We start from the raw sequence: 18,838 nt of genomic DNA on the forward strand, positions 1-18,838 counted from the left end.
TAAGGATTTTGTAAGGTGGCTCCATCTGGGTGTCGGTAGCGGTGGGTAATGGAACGTGCTACTTAAAAAAATTACAACACGCTTTTGACCTGTACTTAGGTTTAGAATTATCGTGGAATCTCTTTGGATTCATATTCTATCGATCAGATGAGAATTTTATGTTATCCAACTGACCCTGGTGCTTGGTTGTCGTGTAATATATCATTCCTGTCGAGTCAGTCGTATATATAGAATCAAAGCTCAAGATCCATTGGACGGTTATGGCAGGAACAAATTCCCCCGAGTTATATCATTTAGAAGTCTCTTTCTTCACCCCCTACTGATAAGTGACTGTTCGAACGAAGATGGAAATCCGTGATGTGGTCCCATGGCGAAAGAGTAGGCAATCGACGAACCCGTTAGACAAGAGGAACACGTTGGTAGGCGATAGATATCGAGCCCTCCCAGGAGGAAACGCCAGTATCGTAATACTTTATAAGCGTTAAACCCGAAGACTCGCTCATTTATATGGCGATCGTGGTGTCGGTACTTTTCGTGACGATAGGAAGAGAGTCAAGTACTGTGGCGAAGAAGAGAAAAAAACTTAACCAGAATTGGTATACGTAGACTGCCGATCGCAGCAGCTAGGGAGCCTAGATGGAGTTTAAAGGGAGAAGATTTACAGTGCTCGAGGTATAAGGAAAGATGTCTGGAAGATGAGTCTGGACTGCGTGAGGGCACGCGTTGGCTACGGAGCCCTAAGTCAGAGCAGCTAGTTTCCCATCTGGATTAATAGTTCTTCCTGGGTCTCTTCTTATACGTGGACGCCATAGGTAAGGACCCCGACCCTCTTCGTAGAAATAACTTTTGGGCGCTCGCCGTCTAAGGCTGCACGCACAGCCCCGACTTGGCCTCGTACGTTATTATTTTATCAGAACGTGTACCGTTAATTTAATTTCAAGCACGATCTGCGGATAGCCCATCGGTACCTTCGATTGGGTTCCCGACGCAAGTCGAACGAGAGAGTTCGGCACCGTTATACTCCAATCACGGCACCGTGGCCAGTTTCGGTTTCGTGATGCAGCGGATTTGTCGCGCGACCTTCATTTATGCCCCGTTCACTGTCCCATTCTTCGCTTCTGCGCTTACGTCTGTTTATTCTTATTTTTCAGCGCGCCTCCTCTTACCTAGACGCGCCTTTTATTCCTGCTGTGGCATTTAGACGCTTTGTATCGGGGAGAGCCAGCATAGCCCAACCTAGTAATGCAAAGTAACCAGGCGAACGGTCATATGGATAACTCGGTGCTGCGGACCTCAAGGAGGGCAAACTGCGTGCGCACGTACGTTTAAATATTGGGCGGGAACCGCGAGAACGGTATAAAGCTGTGTTCACTGACCGAGACATCCCAGGCGTTACGAATCCGGGCAAAAGTGCATTCCCTATTTTTATACCGTTTCTTTTATTTCTATCAGATTTCCATTTTGACCTTTTTGTCTTTTCTTTAGACTTATTTCGACTTAATACTACCATAGGGAATATCTGTATACTCTACGATCGGTCTGATTATGTTCATGCGTACGCACGCTAGGTTCACTTTCTAACTTGGACAGTATGTAAAACGTGCGCGTTTTCACGAGACGATTTACGATGCTATAAGGGACTTCGTTTGCTTGGCAAAGAAACTCCGGGACCTCGTGGAATACCAAGAGTCTCCTGAGTGATTATAGAATGCACCTATGCACCTTGCAATCCCTAATACCCACCCAACACGTACTCTCGTATACCGACGTACACGGTTCTAAGATAAATACCAATGCATTAAGATAAATGCACTTTGGTGCATTCACGAGATCGACTTGTCTGTATGCTCTTGTTATTAACCTTATCGATCGTCAGTCATGCGAGGCCTTTTAACTTTTTCGTCGATTTATGTACATCGATACTAATTGCACCCAAGCGAATTCCATCTGACCGCAAGAGTTCTTAAGCGATTCGCACGATATCGCATAACCGTCTTATACATGCCAAAGTCCTTATTCTTAATGGTAAAATCCTAAGCTTCTCCGCCGTAGGTAAGAAACTCCTTCCGACGATATTATCCTCCTTTAGCAGAGCTATCTGTGTCTTTTAAACACCTTTCTACCGGCTTCTCCACTCAAGTGCATCCAGTGTCATAAGTACTCCGTCTCCCGGTGCAAATGGACTCTCTTTGTTCTCAGGTCTAGAGTTAAAGGAAAGGAGAGTAACCTAAGCAAGAATCTCCGATTCACTTCGGTTACCAACCTAAGACTGAGGTATTCCTCGACAAATGAATATTATACTTGTTTAACATATATATATATGAATTCTAATGGTACGTACATATATACGTCATATTATCAGGAAGCAACGACCTGTGAATCCTGCGCTCGTTTTCGCCCGGCGCTTTTAAACTTCAAGCGTGTTCTGACTAATTATCTACTCTTTCGACAGCCACGTGTAAGCTTCCACTCCCTGTTGGATTTCCTGCTATTCGAACGCTTTGTCCTTTTTTTTCTCTTCCTCCTTTTCGTCTTTCCTTTATTTTTAACCTGCCTTACCATTACCATCGATTCGACCACCGTTTTCTCTCCTTCTTCTTTACTCCGTTTGCCGGAATCTCTGGCGTAAGTATCCCTCACCGGTATCTACCGTTACCGAACGCTGGCTCGAAGAAGACAGGTTCGCTCCGCTTGGGAAACATCGAAGATCGCATTCAGTTGAGGAATCTCGGAAAATTTTCATTCTCCCAGTCGGTTTACAGTACTGGGCTGCTAGCTAAGCGCGTGCTCGCTATTTTACCAGCTCGCCTCGCTCTTTCCCTCCTCCAGGACTCTTCGGTAGACCTACCGCGGCTCCAAAAAGGGAGTATCGATCGTTGCCTTGGGTTTAGCGTGTTGCGGCTTCCTATCTGGCACGTCGGAGTCTTGTCTTTTGTTATTCTGCTTTCTTAACAGCAGTGGGCTCCTAAGACTCTGAAAAACCCTTGAAGATGAGACCGCTTCTGTTAGACGATGGTTTAACCAGCTTACGACCTTCGTTCGATGTTGCTCTTGATCATGAAGCCGATGACTTCTGATCCAGTCGTGCTTATCGAGTTCGAATGAAATCAGAGCTTGGAACGTGTTCACGTAACGTATTCACGTGTGTCACGTACTTATTTAGAGTCCTCGGGATGGCAGGGGGACTTGCCTATTGGTCGTATAGGCCAGCGCAGGAGATACGACCACCGGATGTGGTTGCATCGACGACTCCATTGTCTAACCCTGCGCGACTCCAAGGCTGCCACCGATCCATTTCTTCCTGCCTCCGCTGAACGTTCCTGCGCCTTTTCTTCGCCGTAGGATATTACGTCGATCCTCCGGCCATTCGGAGGACACTTTTCTTCCTCTTTGTTCTCTGAGTTGGGATTAAAGAAATGCCAACGAGTCTCCCTCCTCTCTCTGGAATCCTCTTCCGTAAGACCGTTCCGTTCTTCCACCGAGTGATTGTCGCCGTACTACGCTTTGTATCCCCTTTCTCGTATGTTCCGCGTGTATGTCGCATTTGCGAGCAGGACTGTGGACGGTCTTGGGTTTTGGTAAATATTTATTGTGTACTTACCGATTGCTTCTCTTTTATTTTCCGTCTCTCTCTCTCTTGCTATTTCTTATGATCTTTTTTTTTTCTCGTACCTCATTCTCTTGGAAATTTCTTTGCACGTCAATAAGCGAGACTGCTGATTCCGTCCGTCGTACGAAACACGGTTCGCTCGGTCTGCGGGTCGCTGAACTCTTGGACTACTCGGCTGGTGACTAATTACTAAATCTGGTGGCTGGAATAGCTTAAAGCGAACCCACGAGCCTTCTTAATTAGCTTTTATTACGAGACACGGAGGCTAACCCGTGACGCGATGCCGTCTTAATTCGAAGGATTTCGCAGAACGTTCGGAAATTACAAGATCATTGTCACCGGGAATCGACGTTGGTTCCTTGTTTCGTTAATAGCACGAAAATCCTTAGCTTGTACGTCGCGTGAGATTTATTCGCAATTTCAAAGACTCGCGTGGATATACTGTAACGTTTAAATCGTTAGACGCATTCACGACGCTAAACTTCTCGGAAAACACGTAGCGCCTTGTGAACTTGTCGAAATAGCTACTCCGTAGTAGCGGACGTGCAAGCCGTTGGCTTTTCTCGCGGATCCTTTCGGTAAAGCCAAACTTGCACGTGTGTTTAGTAAACAAAGTAGCAGCTCGATATTTCACTTGAACGAGAGTGTAGAAAGAGGAAACAGAGAGAGAGATAAAGAGAGTACGAATACGAATCGTATAGTCGTACCAGCTCAATGGTACGAGTCAATTTTGACAGCTCTCACACGATACCTACAAGTATCGTAACCGTACAGGGTCAAGTAGGATTCGACGATCGATTTTTTATAGCCGATACTAAAATATTATTTAGGCCATTTTCAGCTGGTTGCACGTGAATTCGACTAAAATCAATAAGAAAATACGCTTACGCGATCTTCGTACAATTTTTGACACTGTAGAATCTACTGGTAGACGTCGGTGTGATCGGTGCCATATCTGGCGCGTGAAGAACCGCTATGCTTTTATCACCAAGGACATAGGTGGATCAGATCAGTTTTTCCAGATTCCTACCGGAGCTTTCTTTCAATTCCATAAACCTTGTCAGGTGGATTTCGCTTCTACGCAAGGATCCACTACTGTAGTCTCTGCAGGTCCCAGAGGAGCTCAGGGACCTAGATACCAGACAGACGTATAGACAGACCGCATAAATGATCTCGAATCATTGACGCGTGCTGTGTTAATGGATCCCTGAGGCAAGAGGTAGGTCAGGGTCCATGTGACTGACTTCTAACTCGTCAAAGAAAGGTCGTACGACACTACGTAACTGTTTCACATATAATTTCTCAGGTTCAGGTCACTTTGATTGCAGTACTCAAAGGTAACCTTGAATTTCAGAAAGTTCCTGCCAATTCAAAATAACCTAAGAACATCAGGTACTCGACGCGGTGAATCTACAAATGACTTCTCTTCGAGGAAACTAGAATGAGAATTCATCCGTGGTACCAGCGGCCACCGTGTACAACGTGCACGATGGGTCGAAACCGTCCATGCAATTACACTCATTCGGTCATTACGTTAATTGACTGTTTAACCGCGTCGCTACTAAAGAACAGCAGTGAGCACACACGTGGATGCTCAGGAAGAGGATGATGCTCTCGGTGCCGGAGAGCATGAAAGTTTAAAAGGTGCGCGATGCTCGACTCACGAGGAAAGCGCCGCTGGTCGTGATTAGTCCAGTGTTAAATTAAAGTCATAAGGTCTTTTGTATATTTGCACGGTAAAAGTCAGCCGGCTCGAGAGGACTGTGGACTCTCTTGAGAATCGAGGATCGGGTCACCTTTTGATTTCTTACGAGTCTCATACGGTACACGATTATATAGGTAGTATTTCTCGAGCGCAACTGCTCTCAATTATCTCCAGTGCACCTAATGCCATTTCCTATGGCACTTGCGTCTTTATACCGGTGCACTATGCACTTAATGCCTTTAATGGCCTTCGACTCGCGTCTGGTGAATCCTGTACGTCGTGCGTACTGAATGCGACGCTAATATGAATCTCTGTCGGTAACGATCTTCAAGACCCTTTCGCCTTCGTCTTCATGCCGATTAGTCTTGCCGCTTCTTGAACGTTTGACTTAGATGAAAACGCAACGCTCAGTTTATCCAGCAACACGTGAGACGTACGCGCGTGGAGCCAACAGACGGATCTGCATGCGGACGATAATGGCTTTCACCTGGGGGAATTTTCTGCAACCGCGATAACTCGTCCAACTCTCAGCCATAGAAACTGGAATCACCTCGTTGCTTTGGGTGTTGGATTAATGTCTGGTATTTACGAACGCGTGTATCACTGATACACGCTGTTATTATCCATTAGCGCTTAGGCGATATGGTCTTACAGTGAATTTTAAAGTGGCCGCGATTATCTATATAGGGATTTCTTCGCACAGACGTAAACCCAAGGCACGAATACCTATGCGTCTGACTAATATTAGACTTCTTATTTCGGTTGCATAGTTCGTGTCGTCCTTTCGTTTGAGCCACTCGGGTGGTACCTCGTCGTGTCCGGCTGGACGCTCGACTACTGTACTGACTAAGTATAAACGCCTTTGGTTCTCGGTTTGGAGGAGCGTCTATTAACGTAAACTCTAACCGAGCATGATTATCGTGCTGTAATTGTAAGTGGGATTGCCGGGATTTCTCTTAAAACCTCAAGGAGGCCGCGATTCAGACTTGGGGTACCAGCCGTGAGGATTGGATGCTTTCTAAGCGAGGAGAACGGTTACGCGATTTTACGACGATCCGTGTCCCAGTTGTCGAGTTGGTTAGTGGGATTCGGTAGTTGGGGACTATTTTTTTTTAATTTTTTTTTTTTTTTTTTTCAGAGCTTTACCAAGCTACTCGTGTCTCAAAGACATTTTGAGCTCAGGACGCTCTGTTAATGAACGGGTGATACTTAATTACCCAGTGGCTTCGCTATTCTTAGACACTCCGATCTTCCATGTCTTCGTTCGGGAATGTATTCCCGTGGAAGGTGACGACGATGCCCAGTGCCGCTGAGTTTAAATTAATTTACACCGGACGATCGTCTGGCTGGTATAGGATCTTCCGAGAAACTACGTTTTCACGGCTGGTCAAATGTTCGTCTCGCTCGAGCGATTAGCGACATTCCTTCTCCGTGTCTCTGAATTTATCCCGCGGTACGACAATTAGTATCGACCAGGGTAGACTCTGTCCGTCAGAGCGCAAAGTAATGTCCGCTCATCCGTGGAGACGTCTGCCGACGTGTCTCCCAAGTATTATCCACACGAGTTCCTTGAATATACAAAATATCGAGGACGCCAGTGAAAACTCTAATGGGGCTTCGGGTGTATTCCAGCCCTTGGTAAAAGCCAAAGAAACCTCTGGACTGCGACGCGATCAGTGGCACCCCTGGATGACCTTAGGAAAGGCCAGGGAACATAGGATCGATCAGGGGGATGATCCTGGTACCATTACCATCAGAATAGAGATCAGCAGGGACGCGGAAGCCCTGAAAATTTGGGTACCGGAAATGAAAAGCAGCGCGTCCCTCCCCCCTCCATCTGCGCGCGTCACGTCATTTGCAGAAGGTCTGCACCGGATATTTCTTTGGGGTATCCGGTGAAGCTAACCAGATATACGATATTGCCAGTGGCCCATTCGGAGAGCTGCAGAAGGTGGTGCACACCTATGCAGCCGCTTCACCATGTTCCTAGTCTGGTTAGCCGCGCGTATTGATTGAGGTGAATGCACGACGGCGACGCCGCCGTCGCCATCCAAACCCGTCGGCGTTCTAGCGTCAGCGTAGCGTTTGCGTCGCGGGGGTGGAACGGAACGACTCCAAGGTGGGGCTGCCTGCCAGCAGGTCGGTACGGTGGTGGTGGTATTATATACCGGTTACTCTCGACTCAGCTGCCAGTTCGCCTCTTGACGCGAAACCCGCGCGCATCGCTTTTCCCTTGTTCCTTCTAATACTTGTAAACTTGTTACGATCCCAACTGGATCTTTGCAATTTAATCTTCGCGTCCGCAGTAAACCTTACGTAACCTCGCGAAAAGTAAATTCCTAGTGCACGGCAGTTTTAGCATCGTTAAACTTTACGTACTCGTTATCTTCACGTTCGTGTGTCTCTTCTCACCGTTAATTAAATCCAGGAACGCGATTTAAGGGAGAAACGCGCATCCCCATTTACGGGACGAACCGATCGAAGATCTTGACCCGAGTGGAGGTCAGCGTCCACTTTTCCTCATTTTGGAAATCTCCAGGAGCATCATTGATTATCCTCGTTTGAGTTGTCCCTGAGTTGTCCAGAATGGCCACCTACGCCGCTTATAGGCATGTCGAACTCGACAATGTCGGCTATGGGAAAAAGAGGTAAATGTTATTTTTTAACTATTAGGAAAAAAAAGTAATATCCGCATTGTGGGCTAAGAGGGGGAGCGCTACCACTCCTCGTTTCGTTGACGTTGCACCCAACGTCTTCGGGTCGATCATCAAAGTGGTCCTCTACGAGGGCTGCAAGCACGGCTTGCAAATCTTCCTTCGTACTTGCACGCTGAGCTTTTATTGAAATTTCTATAGGGTCGTTGAATAGTCGATTCGCTCCTGCGCCTCGGTAACGAGCTTCCAGGCTCCCGGGACCAAAGTGGAACCGGATCGATCTTCTCTGCAGAAATTTTCCGTACGAGTTGTGAATGATCGAGATATTAAGGTCACTCGAGAGTTTTGCTCAAATCTCATAAAAATTGCACGCGATGAAAAATTTCAAAATTTATCTCAAAAATCTCAAAGAGTATGACACGACTAACGAGAGAATCCATTAAGAAAATTTAAAAAAATAGTTGAGACTTTTGCAAAAATCATCCTTCGATTCTTTCTTGGATATGCAAATGGTATGTTAATCGATACCAGGCACAGGCGTTACGTTCCAATAAAACGTCTGAGGATTCATTTAAAATTTCATTTCCGGAAAACTCTGAGATTTAATGTTATACCTTGCCTATTGTTTCGTGTCTTATCAGTCATCGAACATTTTTCCCACTTGACTGATAAGAAAAATCGATCGAAATGCTTCTTGTAACGGGACTCCTAAACCAATGGGTATACACTATAAATTTTCTTCCACAAATCACGCATAATAAACCGAGTCTGGCCTTTTTTGTCCTAAAGAAATTTCTCAGGTTTTCATGCCTTCTTATCGATTCCTCTTATCAGTTTCTATCGATACGTCAATGCGCTTAAGTGTCATATAAAAATTGTTTAATTTCACCGAAACACTCGCTCGTCTCTCGTTTACACATCCTCAATAAAGTTTAACGCGCTCGATAACGTCTACACGCGAGCTTCAACGTTACGGAGAGCGGTCAATGTCTCGTAGATTCAAGGTGCGAAGTTCTCGTATTGAAATTACTCGTGGAAACGACTGTCTTTACACTGTAAATAATCTTATAGCCGTTACAACGATTCTGTTATGGGTGAAAGATTATGGCTAAATTATTCATAAAAATTTAGCTGCGAAAATTATATATATTTTCACAGTAGCCACGTAATATAAGTACAGTAGCTATGGTATTATGGCTGACGAATATTATTACCACAGCTAAAGAAGAGTGATTACGAGGACCATACAACCGTTGCGTGGACCATTATACTTTGACTGTTTGACTATACATATAGTTGTTGCAAATATATACGTAAAAGTACAGTCTACTAGGTATTTCACTATGGCTAACTTAACCTAACCAAGAAATTAAGTAGCCATTGAAAAATGACTGTTGCCAGTTATACCGTATGTCAGTCACTGTGTTAACTGTATTTTATGATAAACATAGGCATAATTATGCTCGAGAGACTTGTACTTTTTTTTTTCACTGCATGAGCTGGATTTGCGATAGCGTCATGCTAAATGACGGATTTTTCACACAGTCGTTTCATATATCGAACTGTTTGTTGAATATGAAAATGCGTAGAGTAACTTTGAAACGACGTGCGTGCATCTCGTATACATATATATATCCGATAATTCCACACAGGGCAACACCCACGTGCTAAGCACTCAGAGTTCACGTCTGCCCCGTGAAATAATGTTTTCCTAAAGCGAGAAGTTTACTCAGAGTACCGGAAGTGCCTTGGGATGACTCATTCGCGGAATCGAATATCCTTCCAGGTATCTCGCGACGATGCTTTTAATTCGCTTGCTTTCTGAGAACGACCGAACGACGTCGTTGTGCTGTTATGCATTTGCGAAACTGTTTTTCGTATCGTGACATTTGAGTGACACGCTCCTTTAACATCGGCGGCTTTTTGTTGTCCTTTTCTCTTTTCTTTTTTTAAATATCTTCTCTCTACGTGTCTACCGTGTTAGATGCGATAAGCGTGCCGACTCTCTGATAAAAGGCCGTGCCCACTTCCTGACAACAGTATGTACTAACGATCATGCCATACTTTTTTTTTTTCATTTGGTAATACTCGTGCAGTTTCGTTATTTGCTTGTCGATTCTTTCCGACCTTGAATCTGCGAATGTGATTAATAAAAATAAAGACTGCATGTATATACCTATGTTGATTTTATAAAACGAATTAAAAACGCAACTGATTAGTTGAGTAAGTTTTAATTGAGGAAAAACGGTAGACTAAATATTTGTTAAAATTATTCAGCGGCGTCCAAGAAGCGTAACGAAGCGGGAATATAAACTTTTTAAATCTGTCCGGTTGCATGCTTGCAGAAAGGAGGTTAAATTTACAGGGTGAATGAGCATATATTCAAGGTTTCCCCGTTCTCGAGTTCATTCAGGTCATTCTAGTCGATTCCACTTTTTCATTAAACCGTGACGAGTCTGTTGAAATTTTGCCATTTTCTTTTCCCTCGATATTTCGATTTTTCTCGTTTTTTACACAAGAATACATACAGACGGTATAACTATACAATTATTTCTTATCACTTCTCCATTGTGTGTATGTGTATATATATCCAGATTTAGATCCCCTTCTCCAGTAAAAGAATCCCAAAGCGGAAAATCATCGTCCGACTACGACCTCGTATCCATCCTTGCAGCCGGACTTGTCTAGTAAAAACAGATAGTTGAAAAAAAAAAGAAAAGAAACACGAAGAAGAGTAGCAAGAAATAAGAACTGCGGGCGCAGAGAGCCAGCTGGGCTTAGAAAGCGTGACTACGACTCGGACGGAACTGCATAGTCTACACGGCTGTGTTTTGTCAAAGTTCCCGGTAACTCCTATCCCTGTACAGGTGCTCGATCATCGTTTCTCAATGATTCTACGATTTAACGATTGATTAGGCAACGTCCGGCATAACTGAATTCGCGTCAGGACGATGATCGTACATACCAGTTTAGCCGTCGACTCGTTAATATTTATCCTATCTCAGGACACTGAGGAACCTAACGTAACGAGTCTGCCAGCCCGTTACGGGCCATGAAATTCTAGTACATTCTCGTGCGCGCGTGAATAACACTGGTTCCCTATCACGCTCACGCCTGGATCGATCTTGGCAGATCGAGGGGATCGATCGATTCGATGTTTATCGAATTGAAGGATAAATTATCGTGCTCTGCTCGCGAGCGATCGAAACTCCTCGCTCTTCGACAGTGCTTTCTCTATGGTTGCTATTACACTGGGCTCTTTGTTCCAGCCGATAAATAAACCGACTCGTACATAACACGTAACACGCTTCTTCCCCTCAAAGAGAAGACGCTCTTTGCATTCCTTTTCCAAGTCACACGTATCTCCTTGACAGTTCGACGCTTCCTTTTTGACTGCCTTAACACTCCTCTCCTTCTTCCTTCGCTTCACGCCATCCTTCTCGTGTCTCCTGACTCTTCTTTGGCAGCTCTGCGAATTGCCGTCACCGTCCGAAAATGTATTTTCTTCCAAGGATGAATAAAGGAGGCTAGAGATTAAAAAAAAACCGAGTAACCCACGCACAGCTTAAAAGGGTACACTCCCTCGTTAACCTTGTTAGGGAAGGTTTCATTAAGGAGGTTAATACTTAATTGATAATTATCGTTAAGGAAAAGTCTGGCGAGCCAAAAATGTAAGCGATTAATGGCAGCGTAGATCGAATTAGTGGTACGATTAGAGGACGATTTAATTAATGTTCAATTAGCTATTGAAGAAGATCCTCATTGTGGCCACGTTTACTTTTGTTGAACGTTAAAGGCTATCGATCTTATAGGTTATGTGCGCCCATGGCGCGTGGCTGGCAAATATGTTTACGTAAAAGAATCAATTCTATCTGTACGAAGTCTAGACTGACTTGCATTTTTCCACTAGCCAAATATCGCATTACTTTAATGACGCCTCGTCGGGGTGGTAGAGGGTTAAGTTTCAGGGCTGTTGTCATTACCAGAGGGTGGCGAAGGATACTGGATATTACTAGGGGTTAAAGTACTGTGGGGGGGTTGTCTCAATTCCTCAACGTTATATACCAGCTAGTCAGATCGGTGACGGGGTAAACTGCATAGGTTACTCACCCCTCGCGAATGCGAATGAGAATCGCGTCGCGACGCTTGGGGGTTGAGTACGGGGCTTCATCCTGGGGCTGATGAAAGTAAGGCTTCCCCAGAAAGTCGGATTTCCCAGTTGACGCGTTCGCAACGAAGCCACCCAACGATACTGACTCTCATTCCATCGGTCCTTTCAAATGCAATTTATCAATTTCGAAATCGATCGTCCTACCCTTAGAATGCAATGATAATGCACATTTTTCAAAGGGATTCTCTTTTACCGTACGTTAGCGTCGCCAGTTCTGAATGCACCTTTAGTTTTACAGAAGTCGTGCACGGGTCATTGATTCTAGGTATAATCTTCAGAGAAGTCAGTATACGGTTACTGGGTATTTGCACCCCTTGCTCATAGGTGCACTAGAATAGGTAATAGGGGTAGCTCGTGCCGTAATCGATAGACTGGAAAGAGCTAACCTTAGAATTCCTTGAACAATAAAATTTTTTTACTACTCCGTCTACACTCGTTTCACTATAGATATGTATGCTGTAAAAGTGGGTGGGATGCAGTAGGCATCGTTTAATTTACCGAACTGTTTCATTCAATTGACTCCTATCTGTTGCACAAATGGTACCGATAAAAGTCCCATTAATCAGCGGCTTTACGGAATCGATCGAGTCTCGAGTGGGTCCTCCATAGGATTGATCGGTATAGTTACACTTAATTGGCCAATCCAAGCAAATTCCCCATGAATTCACGTACATCGATCATTCCTAAGACTGAAACGTCTCGGCGCTCCTTATAAACGTGTTTAAAGTCAATGCAGCCGGTAAACTACTTCCTTTATAAGGTCGCTCATTGAGATATATATACCATTAGCCATAAGTCCGGCGATGCACTTATTCGCCTAGTCCGGGCCGTCATTAGCCGTTCAATCGAGTCACTGATCCTTGAAGGGGATATACACAACAAATTGTTACGACCTATACAAAAGTCATTGATAATTCATTTCCATATTTATTTTCCATTGCTTAGTCACCCGTCTTCTAGCACGTTTTATCATTCAATTCCGCAACTCTTCCCAGTGTCGACTTTAACGCAATTGCGGGTGCCACCTTCATGTTCAATCGCATCGCAATGTCTCGTGCCCGCTTAGTAGCTTCACACGTGCCGGTTTACAAGCTACCGACTGACAGCAGTAATTGCTACGTCCGATTACACTAGACGCGACCAGTCGAATGGCTCGCACCGAGTATTTACGTTTCCATTGAACCCGGCAAGGGCTATTAAGCTCACGAATATCTCGGAGTTAAACGTAACGAGGTTGATGACGATAATTGCAGAAAAAAATTTCATGATAACCGAAGCACTCGTAGCTGGGATTATTTATTTTTTGGAATCCGGATGTAACTCGGTAATATTCTTGCTTTTTTTTTTTTTTGGTCGTTCACGCCTCGGCGAAGCCTCAAACCACTCCTGCCGCAGACGCACCGTGCAGCACGCATCGGCACGTGGAAATTCTGTGTCACGGAAACTTATTTCAATATTCACGTAGCGGCTCCCACAGCTCTATGAATCGCATCGCTTTTATACAGCCGTGCACAGTGGTAATTTATAATTACGCTGCACGCGATGGAATAATGGCGTAATAACAATTTCCTCTTTGTAACTGGTATTTTTCACGGTTACATATTCCTCTGTCGATTTACTGTCGATATTTCGTATCTTTGAAACACATATTTCTCTTTCTCTACCGTCGATCTAGTCTGTTGCAATCAACTACTCGCCTACAGTCGTTAAGCACGATCGTCGCGATGGGATAATTTTATTATCGATGAACATCCATATTTTCCTTGCCGTGTAGATATACGCCCGTATGCTATTTACGGAATGTTGACAATTCGTTCGCCTGGCACGGTAACGTCGCAAAGGTCCTTTAATAATATAAAGATCGATGTGGCGTGACGACTGTGTCGCTTTCGTGAAGATGAATCCTTCCTTCCTTCTAATAGACATTCGTTTTCGTGATGCTCCCGTTATCGGTCGAGAGGTACGTCGGGGACGTCGTGGCGACGCGACCGAGATGGTACGAACTTTTTTTCATCCGAATATCGAAATATCGTTCCGCTCTGTGTTACTCTCCATTTTGGTTGCATTAATTCGTTCAATACGACCAAAAATCTTATCTACTTCCTAACTCGTGCGCTTTGCGGTCTATTCGACCTATTTTCATGCTCCATTTTGGCTCTATGTCCATTTTGGCTCTTGGTCCTGGGCAACGTATCTGGGCCGTTTCAAGAAGACAGAATCGATAGATAGAACCTGCATATGTATAGTGCGCGACAGGACTTTTATATTATGTAATGACAATGCCGTGTATATAAAATTTATTTATATTATAGTCATTGCGTGTGCGTCACAGCGCCTATAATCTGTTATCTGGACAGTAAAACAATTCGATAGCGACCTTAGGAATAGCTCTTGGTTACGTTGCTAAACCGACGATTACTTCCCGGGCACACCCATCCTGTCTCTTTCATTACTCCGTCAGGATTCTTAACATCCCACGATCGATTGATTATCCTCGTTATTTAACTGTACTGCCAGTGCTCTTGAGATATCGGGTCTCAAGTTCAAATTGACGTTTCGTCCATCGCCGCGAAAGAAGTTTAAAAAAAACACACACGGAGGGTTGCATTTTTACATGGTAATTCAAAGGGTCTAATAGGGTATGGACGCGTGTATCTTACGCACCGAGGGTTGCACTGCGGTAATTGCAAGGAGTGAATGCAAATGGGGTATAGATAAACGTTACGGGAACTTGTAAAAACGAAGAAGGTATGCCATGCTTTTGACTAATTATCGCAATAACAGCTAGAGTGCATTCGAGCGAATATTGGCACGCGCTAACACGCCTCCTTTACACCGGGTTCGTGCGCGCAAGAAACACACGCGACAACGCGTGTCACTCTGGACCATTGTCTATTGTTCTCGTGTACAAAAGGAGCCACGGCAATTTCGCAATTTTCCCTAAACCCCAGGCCCGGTTTTTAAAACTTTTTCTTTTGTCACGTGCAAATTTTTTTTTCTTTTCGCTGTACGTGTTAACTCGCGCACGCCTTCCTGGGTAATAATTCTTTTGTCTCTCTCTTGTTTCAGGGTACTGAAACCCCCTGGCGGTGGAAGCAGTGATATTTTCGGCGCTGCTCCCGAGGAAACGAGTCCTCGCCGGGTGAAGAATCACAATCAGTCCCAGCTGGGATCGACGATTTTTGGCGAGAACAATAGCGGGAGCAACAACTGCTCCGATACCCCTCGTGGCAACAAGCCTGGTAATGATTCATACAAACGTCTGTTTGGTCCTCCCGATGCTCCACCTACCCCAAACTCGAAAAATCACATGCGCAGCAATATCTCACTCTGCGGTGAGAGTTCGGCCATTTCTTCTCCAGCTAGGAGCATCGACTCCAACGGCACTCGTCACAACGGGAATGCCCCTAGCAACGGCATCAACGCTAATTTCATCGATAATACAGGTAACATACCGATTGGTCGTACCGCTATCTTGAAATATGTGTATAATAAAAAGGCCTCCTTCAGAAAGAAAAAAAGAATAGAAAATAGTCTAAGAACAAAATCAGAGAACTATGACGTATACTTGTGACGGTTACTGTACCGTAAGTCGTATTTAGGAAAGTTTTGTACGGAGGAATTTAAAGAGTATCGAATTTGACTTGACTTTGGTCCTCTGTATTGTTGTCGATAAATTATTGTCGGAGGACAGTAGGAAATTTTTAATTTATCAGGCCAATTAGAAAATTGTCACTCAATGCACATCGTCTCTATTGAATTGTTCACAAGCAGCTTTTAGGAGAAACAAACGATTTCGTAAGTGTGTTACGAGACATACAAGTAGATGACACGACACTCTCTACACACTACATTGTATAGACTATTGATTGACTCGACTTTATGCCGGGGAACATAGAGATCATTACTCATCATTCAGTCGCGACTTAGAACTTACATATTATTTGAACCTTTGCAAAGCGTAGAGGGGCCTCTTTCACGAATTTGGAAACACATATTTTGAGTTAGTCATACCATCGTTATCACAGTTGTTACTACGTTAATCAATACTTACTTTGCGGTAACTTTTCTGCTTAACGATTCGTTTCACAGTTTTCACCTTTTTTTTTTGTAGTTCACTACACGTGTGTCTACTTAGATTTTGTATATATACTTATCATTTATTTTTTGCTTATCATCCACGAGCCTCCGACCGCCCTCTTCTGTTTCACTCTTGAATTCATTCGCAAACCGAAATCAATATGGTCGACAGCCATAAACACACTTTCAACGAAATTAAAAGTACGAATAAGATTTATTAACAGAAAGTGACCCACGACTCTCGCGCAAAAGCTTTTTAATTTTTTTTTTATTATAATCAAATTCTATTTCTGTTTCTTACGGATACACGTATCTTAACTTTCAATATTTATTATCATACATCGAATCAAAACTCATTATCATTTAACCATTGATATGTTTCTTGCCGTTTTACTTCTTATTAATTCTTACACGTGAACGAGTCCAACTTGAATTTTCTTTTTTTTTCTTTCTATTCAATACTATTTGTAAATTTATTAAGTGATTGGTTAATTACTATCATATGTTTGACTCGTTCACACAATTAATTGGTACACACTCTTAACATGTGATTGGGGCGAATTGTGGTGGTTTCGCAATGGTGTGTCGTGGTGCATGGGTGAATTTGTTTGGCTTTATTGGGTATGTGGCGGATCGTCCTGTCCTGTGGTTCCTGCAGGAGGATCGTCCTGCATGCCACGTAACCCGGTCACCGGAGATGGAGTTGACGTGACGCCAGTCAGGCGCAGCGCACGAAAATGTAGAGGTAACGTTTTTCCCAGGCATTTGAAATTTATAAAATCTATATCTATATATACTTATGGTACGTTACTCCTCCTTCTACTCTAGTTTTCTACTCCCTCATAGATCCTAGAATGAAACACTTAATTAGATCCCATCCTGTGGATATATTTTATCTATTAATTCACTCTATTACTATGGATGGTCCTTCGATGACAGTCAATGTAATTAATGATGTACCTTATGATTTTTAAAAATAAGAGAACAGTCATCGACGGGTCAATCTCCGGCACTTCCAATTATAGTTTACAATTAGACAGATGGATCATTGGGAATGATTTATTTTGATTAAACTAACGATCCAACTGTCTCGTAGCTTTTAATACAGTCTTGAGATCAAATTCGTATGGTCTCTGCATGGATCTTGCAGTGCACCGTTTTCAAGGAACAAGGGTTATGCCGAATTTCGTATGTTCTTTCCTGTTCAAATTTCTTTGGAGTCGATTAATGATCTTCTCAATGATACTCGGTGTGTGCATTTTTTAAAATGAAATTTGGCAAACTCTTTGCAGTAAGTGTTGATCACTCTAGATTAGAAGGGTAAGTTTTTTTTTTTTTTTTCTAATTAGCATATATTAAAGATATATTTAGTCTTGTGCAGTTTATAGTACAATTTCTTCTTCTATTTCTATATTGTAATACGAATGTCTCCTGGCCGGGTATCGTGTGCTATAGAAACGAGTTGACAAGCTCAGTACTCAATTAATTGTAGTCTCAACGTGCCAACTGTCCAAAAATCATTTTCTACCAATGCACATGAATTCACCTTAATGATGATTCGACAGTTCCAATTTTCAGATGGTAAGATCCTAATGTCCTGTGTCAAAAGTCATTTTCAATCTGGTGGCATAAAAATGGAATGAAATAAGTGGCTCTTTAGAAACTGCTTCAATTGGAAATTTTCACTATAGAAGGAGCATGGATGATACCGGGGGACAATAGTCGTGCTGGGATTTAGTGCATGCCCGGACAATCTCATGAAAAAGAGAGTTACCTCTGAAAAGGGAATATTTATATTTGTAATAAATATTTAAATAGCCAGAAATTTCATACAGTTCACGAGTTACTTTTGTAAGGAGAAATTTGTAATTTTTTCATATAAGAACAAAAGTTAAGCTGCAAATTCGCGAGTAAAGGCAGCCCCAGGCACGTAGATGCACAGGGACACTGGCAATTAATGATTCTGAATAAATGATGGTCTTCTCTCCTAAAACGTGTGCGGTGATGTTTCTGATTCTCGAGTAATTGTCTATCGCGTTATCTTTCTCTAGATGGTAACCCGGTAACTGGAACTGGATATTCACCGGACTCGCAGAACAACGGCACTCCGGTGCAAAATGGACACGCTAACGCGAATGCGAATACGAACGGCGTGGAAAAGTCATCAAACGAGACATCGCCGGGTGCTGGAGGTGGAAGGATGCAAGGACGTAATCGCGTACCACCTGGTGGATATTCCTCTGGGCTGTGGTAAAGGCCGGATAAAATGACTTGACTCGTAACATCAAAAAAGCAAAAACCATTTTTAAAAATTCCTCGCTTCAAAATACACCTTGGCCTGTCGTTACTTTTTGAGATTCCGAAAGACGTATGAGACGAGGACAAGATTATTATCTTATGAGAAGAAAAAAAAAAATATTAAAAAAGTGTTGGCGAAAGGATAGAATAGCGGAAAGGAATTAGACTCTAAAAGCAAACGAAACCCACAATGACTGAAGTTATACGATTTGAGAAAGAGAATGAAAAAAGAAAAGAAACTAGAAAAATTTCATTAGCGTCGAATTATTTTCGACTTTAGCGGAGATAAATATTAAAAGCGTTAGCAGCATCGTATAAAG

General features: G+C 43.3%; 1 protein-coding gene across 3 annotated transcripts; it reads left to right on the forward strand.

Moving 5' to 3' along the window:
• The first annotated feature begins 7,488 nt into the window (after window positions 1-7,488).
• Window positions 7,489-18,702, forward strand: LOC107265387 (microtubule-associated protein Jupiter). Of its 3 annotated transcripts, XM_015734800.2 has the most exons (5): window positions 7,489-7,963; window positions 15,210-15,586; window positions 15,915-15,938; window positions 16,879-16,965; window positions 18,272-18,702. In XM_015734800.2, exons 1-5 carry the CDS (start codon window positions 7,902-7,904, stop codon window positions 18,472-18,474), a joined length of 753 nt encoding a protein of 250 aa, XP_015590286.1. In that variant the 5' UTR covers window positions 7,489-7,901; the 3' UTR covers window positions 18,475-18,702. The 3 variants fall into 3 exon arrangements, with proteins under 3 accessions (XP_015590286.1, XP_015590288.1, XP_015590289.1); XM_015734802.2 differs by lacking the exon at window positions 15,915-15,938; XM_015734803.2 differs by lacking the exons at window positions 15,915-15,938; window positions 16,879-16,965 and having other exon boundaries at window positions 7,491-7,963.
• The last annotated feature ends 136 nt before the right edge of the window (window positions 18,703-18,838 follow it).

Source organism: Cephus cinctus, unplaced genomic scaffold, assembly GCF_000341935.2.
Source record: "Cephus cinctus unplaced genomic scaffold, Ccin1 Ccin1_scaffold0215, whole genome shotgun sequence".
Lineage (NCBI taxonomy): Eukaryota > Metazoa > Arthropoda > Insecta > Hymenoptera > Cephidae > Cephus > Cephus cinctus.

What these genes read in the sequence shown, in the direction of transcription:
- LOC107265387 (XM_015734800.2), top strand. Translation starts at nt 7,902, where the DNA reads ATGGCCACCTACGCCGCTTATAGGCATGTCGAACTCGACAATGTCGGC. An exon ending in TAATTTCATCGATAATACAG is followed by an intron (nt 15,587 to 15,914) that starts GTAACATACCGA and finishes GTTCACAAGCAG; the next exon opens with CTTTTAGGAGAAACAAACGA. An exon ending in TAGGAGAAACAAACGATTTC is followed by an intron (nt 15,939 to 16,878) that starts GTAAGTGTGTTA and finishes TGGTTCCTGCAG; the next exon opens with GAGGATCGTCCTGCATGCCA.